Raw genomic sequence first — 10,912 nt, 5'->3', positions numbered from 1 at the left:
GGCCTTTGGCAAAAGAGAATAATTCAATTGTTGCCAGCAGCACAGTTGCAGTCACCAACACTCTGGATAAAACAGCCTACCCAGCTCTCCTAGGGTGAGTAAAATGGTCAGAGTGAGCTGTTCTCTCATTTGTGTCTGAAAGTAGCTAGCAAGATAGCCAACATTAGCCCGTTAGCTTGAGTGATTGACTGCCGTTGTTACGTCAGAACACTCAGATCAACCCTACTCCTCGGCCAGAGCGTCCAGCTCTGAACGCTCCGACAGTGAAACACTCTGAATTTACGAACATACAATCTGACAACGCTGAGATTACAAATGCCCAGAAAACACTCAGGCACTTCAGATTAAATTTACGAACAGTTTAAGAGGGTGTGAACGATGTTGAATGGGTATAGACAAAGAAGAGCTCTCCAGTAGGTGTACCAAAATGTTCAAGGGCCATTTTCTCAAAAGTGATTTCCCATTGTTCCTCAACTGTAGTGTACGATATACCATTTTCTAGCTCTGAGTCTCTACTTTTATCCAATATGAAAAACACAATTTCAAATTTTGCTACATAAGACCGAATTGAGCCGGTCGGTCACATATTAACATAAGTATTCAGACCCTTTGCTATGAGACTCGAAATTCAGCTCAGGTGCATCCTGTTTCAATTGTTCATCCTTGAGATGTTTCTACAACTTAATTGGAGTCCATCTGTGGTAAATTCAATTGATTGAACATGATTTGGAAAGGCACACACCGGTCTATATAAGGTCCCACAGTTGACAGGGCATGTCAGAGCAAAAAACAATCCATGAGGTGGAAGGAATGGTCCATAGAGCTCAAAAACAGGATTGTGTCAAGGCACATATCTAGGGAAGGGTAACAAAACATTTCTGCAGTATTGAAAGTCCCCAAGAATGCAGTGTTACTGATCTATCGGGGGAGAAGGGCCTTGGGCAGGGAGGTGACCAAGGAACCCAATGGTCACTCTGACAGAGCTCCAGAGGTCCTCTGTGGAGATGGGAGAACCATCCAGTTTGTCAAAAGGCACCTAAAGAATGGTCAGACCATCAGAAACAAGATACTCTGGTCTGATGAAACCCAGATTTAACTCTTTAGCCAGAATGACAATGTTCCGTCCGGAGGAAACCTGGCACCATACCTACAATGAAGCATGGTGGTGGCAGCATCTGTGGGGATTGTTTTCAGCGACAGGGACTGGGAGACTAGTCAGGATCGAAGGAAAGATGAACAGAGCAAAGTAAAGAGAAGTCCTGATGAAAAACTGAGGCTCCAGAGTGCTCAGGACCTCAGAGTGGGGTGAAGGTTCACCTTCCAAAAGGACAATGACCCTCAGCACATTAGTGGCTTTGGGACAAGTCTCTTCTTTGGGGTATAACGGGTTACCACTTACTTTCTGAGGTAAAATTAACTATCCACCTTCATCAGGGCTATCATTTCTACGTAAAATAATGATCTGTGAGCTACCTGCTTTAAAATGTAGTTGAAAGTATTTTACAATCTCTCTCTCCTCTGATAGCGTCACACGGGACTGCTCAGCGACTCATCGCTTTGTAGTTACCGTTTCCATCCTCAGAGATATTCACCGCCTCGGTGCCCAATGGTAATCTATCGCTGTACTCCGAACCCACCTCAAATTTTAGTGTAGAACCCGGGATAGACTCGATAACCAAACTCCCCTCCACCTCCTCCCCATCCTGTCCGTCCTCCCCCTCTCCTCCTATCTCACTTGGGTTAGAATTCTTCTCTGACTCTACAAACGACACCTGGGGGTCAAAATCACCTCCGACCATATGTTTGTCCATTTGATCTGGGTTTTTCTGCGCTGCCTTCATGATCAGTTTGTAAGTCTTTCCCTGGTACTTGTTTAAGAGATGACAGCATGTTGCTCCCAGCAGAGGGACTGTAGCCAGCACCAACAGGAAGGTACTAACCATCACTATGATCAACAGAGAAGGAATCTTCTTCCTGGTTGTGAAGACAACCAGGACCTGACAGTCCTGCCCTCCATAGGTCAGACACAGGGTGTAGTTAGTGCCTGGCTGTAGGCCCTGAAACTTATAGGTGTTGATCCCTTCCTCTATCCGGGACCACTGCACTACAGAGTGTCCGTTACCAGTGTTGAAACACAGATAGAGCATGTCCAGAGGGGTTTTGGTTGAGCCTTGATAGAGGCTGAAAGGCTCTTTGTCGACGGTCTCTAGGTTCTCATTGTGGCTGAGGTGAAGGTTGTTCTTACTGTTGGGGAGCTGGAGAGGGTTGAGCTGCACTTTGGCCTCCGTCTCGGATACCTCCAACGCGATGACACCTAAATCAAATGTATATTGCTTCAGCTGGTCCAGACTGAGGTTGAATGCGTGATTGGAGATGTACTGAGTGCCATCGCTGATGCCACACTTCCTGGTAAACGGAAGCTCCTCTGAGCCCTCGCCAGCCTGCACTGAGCCATCAGCGTGTTTAACAGACGACCCAGTTGGAACGATCTTGGTCTTTTCAGAGTCGGACTTGGGCCAGTTGATGATGTTGTTGGTCATCTTAGGCCCCGGCTTGTTTCCACCAGACGGACGGAGGATCTTATCTGCTGTGGTGTCCAGCAAGGAGTTAATGGCTTGTTTCTTGGTGCCTGTCACCACTACCTTCACTGTGCTGTCTGCTTTACCGAGGTCGTTGACAGCTGAGCAGCTGTAGTTCCCATCCTCCTTCTTGCTCATACGGGGGATGATCATAGTGCCGTTTTGGAAGACCAAGAACCGGCCGTTGGTGCTTTTATCATTGATGGGCGAGTCACTATTCATGCTGACCACAGAGGGCAAACTGAATGTGAACTTCTGGTTCCCTGCATTCACCACCTCCCAGCTGACCTCTGGTTTGGGGTTGCCCTTGGTCTCACAGTTGAGAATCACCATAAAGCCCTCGTATAGTTCATTGTTATCCAGGTTTGGCTGGTAGGTGATGGACACTGACGGGGCCTTGCAGTCCAGCTTGGGCATTTTGGTCACCAGGGCCCCTTGCAGATGCTCTGGGGCCTCGCAGACGATAGAGTCCTGCTCCGGGACAGAGATCTTAGACTCCGTGATCCAGTCTCTCAGCCACTCCAGACTGCAGGAGCAGGTGAAGGGGTTGTTGTAGATCTGAAGGTGAGACATGGAGCTCAGAGAGCTGAAGGTCCCCTGGACAATGGTAGTGAACCTGTTGTTGTTGATCCTCAGGGACCTCAGGTCTTTGAGAGTCGAGAAGGAATATTTAGGGAGGTTGATCATCTCGTTGTTGTTCATCTTGAGCAGCTGAAGGGAGGTGAGGTTGGCCAGGTCTTCCCAGGGGAAGCTGATGATCTTATTGTAGCTGACATCCAGGTTTCTCAGCTGGATCAGCAGTGCCAAGGTGTCCCTCTCTATGGTCACGATCTCATTGTGGGCCAGCCATAGGGAGGTCACCTGAAGAAGAATACTTTATTAATATCTCTTTTGCTGTACCCAGCCCATCCCATGTAATATAATCATATAATATATGCCAGTGACTTGCAGTCATGCTTTCAGACAGTTTTCGTATGGCTGGCTCCAGTGGGAATCAAACCCACAATCATGGTTTTGCAAGAACCATGATCTGCAAACTGAACCCCACAGGACCATATTCTCAAACACACCTTGGTGACGTTAGGACCATATTCACAAACACACCTGGGTGACGTTAGGACCATATTCACAAACACACCTTGGTGACGTTAGGACCATATTCACACACACACACCTGGGTGATGTTAGGACCATATACACACACACCTGGGTGACGTTAGGACCATATTCACACACACCTGGGTGACGTTAGGACCATATTCACAAACACACCTGGGTGACGTTAGGACCATATTCACAAACACACCTGGGTGACGTTAATAAAGCTCTTGGCCTTCAGGAGTTTGATCTTGTTGGCGGAGAGAGAGAGGGTGGTAACGTTGAAGGGGAGGCCTACGGGAACTAACAGCAGGTCTTTGTAGGCACAGTCAGCGAAATGGTGGGCGTATTTATCCAGACAGCTACAGGTATCTGGACAACACTGGGCCAGACCCAACACAGAGGTCCATACAGCCAGGACACAGACCAGCCGCCACGACGCCATGTTCAACACCTGAGAACACACAGATAAGATGTTAATTAACAATTCATGAGATTATTTTCTGCTAATCTATACAGATCTTTAAAATAGAAAACCCATACATCATAATGCTCTACACAGAAATAATCCTTATAATCCCTGTTGCATCACATCGACACCACATCAAATCAAATCAAATCAAATTAAATTGTATTTGTCACATACACATGGTTAGCAGATGTTAATGCGAGTGTAGCGAAATGCTTGTGCTTCTAGTTCCGACAATGCAGTAATAACCAACAAGTAATCTAGCTAACAATTCCAAAACTACTACCTTATAGACACAAGGGTAAGGGGATAAAGAATATGTACATAAAGATATATGAATGAGTGATGGTACAGAGCAGCATAGGCAAGATACAGTAGATGGTATCGAGTACAGTATATACACATGAGATGAGTATGTAAACAAGTGACATCGTTAAAGTGGCTAGTGATACATGTATTACATAAAGATGCAGTAGATGATATAGAGTACAGTATATACATATACATATGAGATGAATAATGTAGGGTATGTAAACATTATATTAGGTAGCATTGTTTAAAGTGGCTAGTGATATATTTTACATCATTTCCCATCAATTCCCATTATTAAAGTGGCTGGAGTTGAGTCAGTGTGTTGGCAGCAGCCACTCAATGTTAGTGGTGGCTGTTTAACAGTCTGATGGCCTTGAGATAGAAGCTGTTTTTCAGTCTCTCGGTCCCAGCTTTGATGCACCTGTACTGACCTCGCCTTCTGGATGATAGCGGGGTGAACAGGCAGTGGCTCGGGTGGTTGTTGTCCTTGATGATCTTTATGGCCTTCCTGTGACATCGGGTGGTGTAGGTGTCCTGGAGGGCAGGCAGTTTGCCCCCGGTGATGCGTTGTGCAGACTTCACTACCCTCTGGAGAGGCTTACGGTTGTGGGCGGAGCAGTTGCCGTACCAGGCAGTGATACAGCCCGACAGGATGCTCTCGATTGTGCATCTGTAGAAGTTTGTGAGTGCTTTTGGTGACAAGTCGAATTTCTTCAGCCTCCTGAGGTTGAAGAGGGGCTGCTGCGCCTTCTTCACGATGCTGTCTGTGTGGGTGGACCAATTCAATTTGTCTGTGATGTGTACGCCGAGGAACTTAAAACGTACTACCCTCTCCACTACTGTTCCATCGATGTGGATAGGGGGGTGTTCCCTCTGCTGTTTCCTGAAGTCCACAATCATCTCCTTAGTTTTGTTGACGTTGAGTGTGAGGTTATTTTCCTGACACCACACTCCGAGGACCCTCACCTCCTCCCTGTAGGCCGTCTCGTCGTTGTTGGTAATCAAGCCTACCACTGTTGTGTCGTCCGCAAACTTGATGACACTACATCACTACACTATATCAATACATCACTACATCACTACACTAAATCATGACATCACTACATTACATCACTACATCAATAAACTACATCCCTACTTCACTACATCATGACACATCAATACATCACTACACTACATCACTACACTACATTACGACATCACGACACTAAATCATGACATCACTACATTGCATCAATAATCTACATCACTACTTCACTACATCATGACACATCAATACATCACTACACTACATCACAACACTAAATCACTACATCACGACACCACATCAGTACAGTACATCACATTACATCACTACATCACATTACATCATAACAGTACATCATTACAGTATATCACTACACTACATCGCTTCATCACTACACTACATCACTGCATCATTACATTACATTACATCACTACACTACACTACATCCCTACAGTACATCACTACACTATAGCCCTACAGCACATCACTACACTACACTATGTCCCTACATTACTACAGTATATCCTTACATAACTACACTACATAAGAAAACATCACCACATAACTACACATTACTTCCTTACATCACTACATTACATTACTACACTAGACCCCTGCACTGTATCATTACATCACAACACTACATCCCTACACTATATCATGATAACACTACACTATATCACAACATTACATCACTACATCACTGCACTACAACACTACACTATATCACTACATTACTACACTAGACCCCTGCACTATATCATTACAGTACATCACTACACTACATCACAACACTACATCCCTACACTATATCATGATAACACTACACTATATCACAACATTACATCACTACATCACTGCACTACAACACTACACTATATCACTACATTACTACACTAGACCCCTGCACTATATCATTACAGTACATCACTACACTACATCACAACACTACATCCCTACTCTATATCATGATAACACTACACTATATCACAACATTACATCACTACATCACTGCACTACATCACTACACTATATCACAACATTACATCACTACATCACTGCACTACAACACTACACTATATCACTACATTACATCACTACACTATATCATTACATTACATAACTACACTACACCACCGCACTACACTATATCACTACACTACATCACTAAATTACATCACTATATTACATCACTACATCCTTACATTACATCACTACACTATATCACTACATCACTGCATTACATCACCACACAATATCACAACATTACATTACTACACTATATCACTACATTACATCACCACACAATATCACAACATTACATCACTACACTATATAACTACATTACATCAATATGTCACTGCATTACATCACTACACTACATCACTACACTACATCACTACATTAAATCACTACATCACCACATTACATCACTACATCACTACATTACATCACTACATTACATCACTACATCACTACACTACATCACTACATCACTACACTACATCACTACATTACATCACTACACTACATAACTACATCTCTACACTACACCACTACATTACATCACTACAATACATAACTACACTACATCACTACACCACTACCACTACACTATACTTCATCACTACACTACATCACTACATTACATCACTACAATACATCACTACACTACATCACTACATTACATCACTACACTACATTTCTACATTACATCACTACACCACTACCACTACACTATACTTCATCACTACACTACATCACTACATCTCTACACTACATCACTACATTACATCACTACAATACATCACTACACTACATCACTACATTACATCACTACACTACATTTCTACATTACATCACTACATTACATCACTACACTACATTTCTATATTACATCACTACATTACATTTCTACATTACATCACTACAATACATCACTACACTACATCACTACATTACATCACATCACTACATCACTACATTACATCACTACACTACATTTCTACATTACATCACTACAATACATCACTACACTACATCACTACATTACATCACTACATTACATCACTACATTACATCACTACATCACTACATTACATCACTACACTACATTTCTACATTACATCACTACACTACATCACTACATTACATCACTACACTACATTTCTACATTACATCACTACATTACATCACTACACTACATTTCTACATTACATCACTACACTACATTTCTACATTACATCACTACATTACATCACATCACTCCATCACTACATTACATCACTACACTATATCATTACATTACATCACTACACTATATCACTACATCACATCACTACACTACATCACTATATTACATCACTACAACAGTACACCACATCGCCAAACATCACTACACTGCAGTAGACCAGGACTGTGTCTCAGAGAGGTTATAGGGATTACTGCAGTAGACCAGGGCTGTGTCTCAGAGAGGGCCTAGGGATTACTTCAGTAGACCAGGGCTAGGTTGTGTCTCAGAGAGGTTATGAGGATTACTACAGTAGACCAGGGCTGTCACAGAGAGGTTATAGGGATTACTACAGTAGACCAGGGCTAGGCTGTGTCTCAGAGAGGTTATGAGGATTACTACAGTAGACCAGGGCTGTCACAGAGAGGTTATAGGGATTACTACAGTAGACCAGGGCTAGGCTGTGTCTCAGAGAGGTTATGAGGATTACTACAGTAGACCAGGACTGTGTCTCAGAGAGGGCCTAGGGATTACTGCAGTAGACCAGGGCTAGGCTGTGTCACATAGAGTTTATAGGGATTACTACAGTAGACCAGGGCTAGGCTGTGTCTCAGAGAGGTTATGAGGATTACTACAGTAGACCAGGACTGTGTCTCAGAGAGGGCCTAGGGATTACTGCAGTAGACCAGGGCTAGGCTGTGTCACATAGAGTTTATAGGGATTACTACAGTAGACCAGGGCTAGGCTGTGTCTCAGAGAGGTTATGAGGATTACTACAGTAGACCAGGGCTGTCACAGAGAGGTTATAGGGATTACTACAGTAGACCAGGACTGTGTCTCAGAGAGGGCCTAGGGATTACTGCAGTAGACCAGGGCTAGGCTGTGTCACATAAAGTTTATAGGGATTACTACAGTAGACCAGGGCTAGGCTGTGTCTCAGAGAGGGCCTAGGGATTACTGCAGTAGACCAGGACTGTGTCTCAGAGAGATTATAGGGATTACTGCAGTAGACCAGGGCTTGGCTGTGTCTCAGAGAGGTTATAGGGATTACTACAGTAGACCAGGGCTAGGCTGTGTCTCAGAGAGGTTATGAGGATTACTACAGTAGACCAGGGCTGTCACAGAGAGGTTATAGGGATTACTACAGTAGACCAGGGCTAGGCTGTGTCTCAGAGAGGGCCTAGGGATTACTGCAGTAGACCAGGACTGTGTCTCAGAGAGGTTATAGGGATTACTGCAGTAGACCAGGACTGTGTCTCAGAGAGGGCCTAGGGATTACTGCAGTAGACCAGGGCTAGGCTGTGTCACATAAAGTTTATAGGGATTACTACAGTAGACCAGGGCTAGGCTGTGTCTCAGAGAGGTTATAGGGATTACTACAGTAGACCAGGGCTAGGCTGTATCTCAGAGAGGTTATAGGGATTATTACAGTAGACCAGGGCTACGCTGTGTCTCAGAGAGGTTATGGGAATTACTGCAGTAGACCAGGGTTTAGCTGTCCCTAGGAGAGGTTACAGGGATTTCTGCAGTAGACCAGTGCTGTGTCTCAGAGAGGGCCTAGGGATTACTGCAGTAGACCAGGGCTAGGCTGTGTCTCAGAGAGGGCCTAGGGATTACTGCAATAGACCAGGGCTAGGCTGTCTCTCAGAGAGGACATAGGGATTACTACAGTAGACCAGGGCTAGGCTGTGTCTCAGAGAGGGCCTAGGGATTACTGCAGTAGACCAGGGCTAGGCTGTGTCTCAGAGAGGGCCTAGGGATTACTGCAGTAGACCAGGGCTAGGCTGTGTCTCAGAGAGGGAAACCAACTTCCTGTGTTCAGGCAAAATCATACAGCTACAACATCACAAAGCTTCCAAATTAACTGGGCAAGACAAATATTTAAGTGCCTTTGAACGGGGTATGGTAGTAGGTGCCAGGTGCAGAGGTGTGTCAAGAACTGCAACGCAACTGGGTTTTTCACACTCAACTGTTTCCCGTGTGTATTAATTGTAGGAATGGTCCGCCACCCAAAGGACACCCAGCCAACTTGACACAACATTGTGAAGCATTGGAGTCAACATGGGCCAGCATCCCTGTGGAATGCTTTCTAAACCTTGTAGAGTCCAGGCCCCCGACGAATTGAGGTTGTTCTGAGAGCAAAAGGGGTCGCACCTCAATATTAGGCAGGTGTTCCTAATGTTTTGTACATTTTGTGTATATTTTTGTTGTCATTTTGATGTCCGAAGTATAACTTCACAAACGACACTTGTTTCTGAACAAAGAACAATCGTGTTCAAATAAAGAATACAGTAGTGTTGAGGTTGTTTTTTTTCATGCTGAGAAATGCAACATTAATTATACATGGAATGGATCTATGGTTAAAGTCTGATAATGCATCAATCCAATCCTATTTGTCCACATTACTGCCGAATAGACATCATATTGGGGTCATAATGCATGTATATATATATACATATATATATATATATATATATATATATATATATATATATATATATATATATATATATATATATATATGCATGTATATATTTACATCATTATCCCATCATTATCTCCAGTTTACTTTCTGATTTCAATCAACTTACCTCTCTGAAATTGAAATTCCCAATCCTTGCAGTTTTCCTAACAGGGCACTGTCTAGATTATATCTTCTTTATAACATAAATTAGTGGTCAAAACAAGTAACGTCCTCTGTAGTAGATCCTTTTACGTGTCTTTTCTCCACGCTGATAAAGTAGACGGTGGAGGAAACATATTTTTTTCCGGTGGGATGATACGGTGCGATCCGAGCCAGTTCCCTCTCGCGACTGACAGAGGACGAACGGTCCACTGCGCGCTCCTGCCCTTAGTCACAGCGATGGTAGAGTGTGTGATCGCGCAGGCAGCCTCTCCCATTCCTTCATCATCATCAGTCCTGGATTAAAGATAGGCCTTCAAGGGTTCCGGATTCGCCTGCCATCCACGAAGAATATTGATAATTTAGACACTGATGTTTAATTCATTGTTATTTAGACCTTAACTCATTTTTGACACCATTCTCCCCAGAATTTGGTTTTTCCAGTTACAGTCTTGAGAGATTTGACATAAAAGATGAGGAGTTATTTGTAAACATTATGAGTTGTGTTCTGTTGAGTTGGGGACTTAAATAGGTCTGGATGGTTGTAACGAAACATGTTATTGTTGTCGTATAT

General features: G+C 43.6%; 1 protein-coding gene across 1 annotated transcript; it reads right to left on the bottom strand.

The window, feature by feature from the left end:
- Positions 1–995: 995 nt before the first annotated feature.
- Positions 996–10,496, bottom strand: LOC123993945 (immunoglobulin superfamily containing leucine-rich repeat protein 2-like). Its single transcript, XM_046296461.1, has 3 exons — positions 10,307–10,496; positions 3,886–4,131; positions 996–3,440 (listed from the first exon to the last, which is right to left on the bottom strand). Exons 2-3 carry the CDS (start codon positions 4,120–4,122, stop codon positions 1,542–1,544), a joined length of 2,136 nt encoding a protein of 711 aa, XP_046152417.1. The 5' UTR covers positions 4,123–4,131; positions 10,307–10,496; the 3' UTR covers positions 996–1,541.
- Between the last annotated feature and the right edge of the window lie 416 nt (positions 10,497–10,912).

This window comes from Oncorhynchus gorbuscha, linkage group LG01, assembly GCF_021184085.1.
Source record: "Oncorhynchus gorbuscha isolate QuinsamMale2020 ecotype Even-year linkage group LG01, OgorEven_v1.0, whole genome shotgun sequence".
Lineage (NCBI taxonomy): Eukaryota > Metazoa > Chordata > Actinopteri > Salmoniformes > Salmonidae > Oncorhynchus > Oncorhynchus gorbuscha.
This window is presented reverse-complemented; position numbering and strand designations above follow the sequence as displayed.

What these genes read in the sequence shown, in the direction of transcription:
- LOC123993945 (XM_046296461.1), bottom strand. Translation starts at nt 4,122, where the DNA reads ATGGCGTCGTGGCGGCTGGTCTGTGTCCTGGCTGTATGGACCTCTGTG. An exon ending in GCTTTATTAACGTCACCCAG is followed by an intron (nt 3,441 to 3,885) that starts GTGTGTTTGTGA and finishes ATTCTTCTTCAG; the next exon opens with GTGACCTCCCTATGGCTGGC.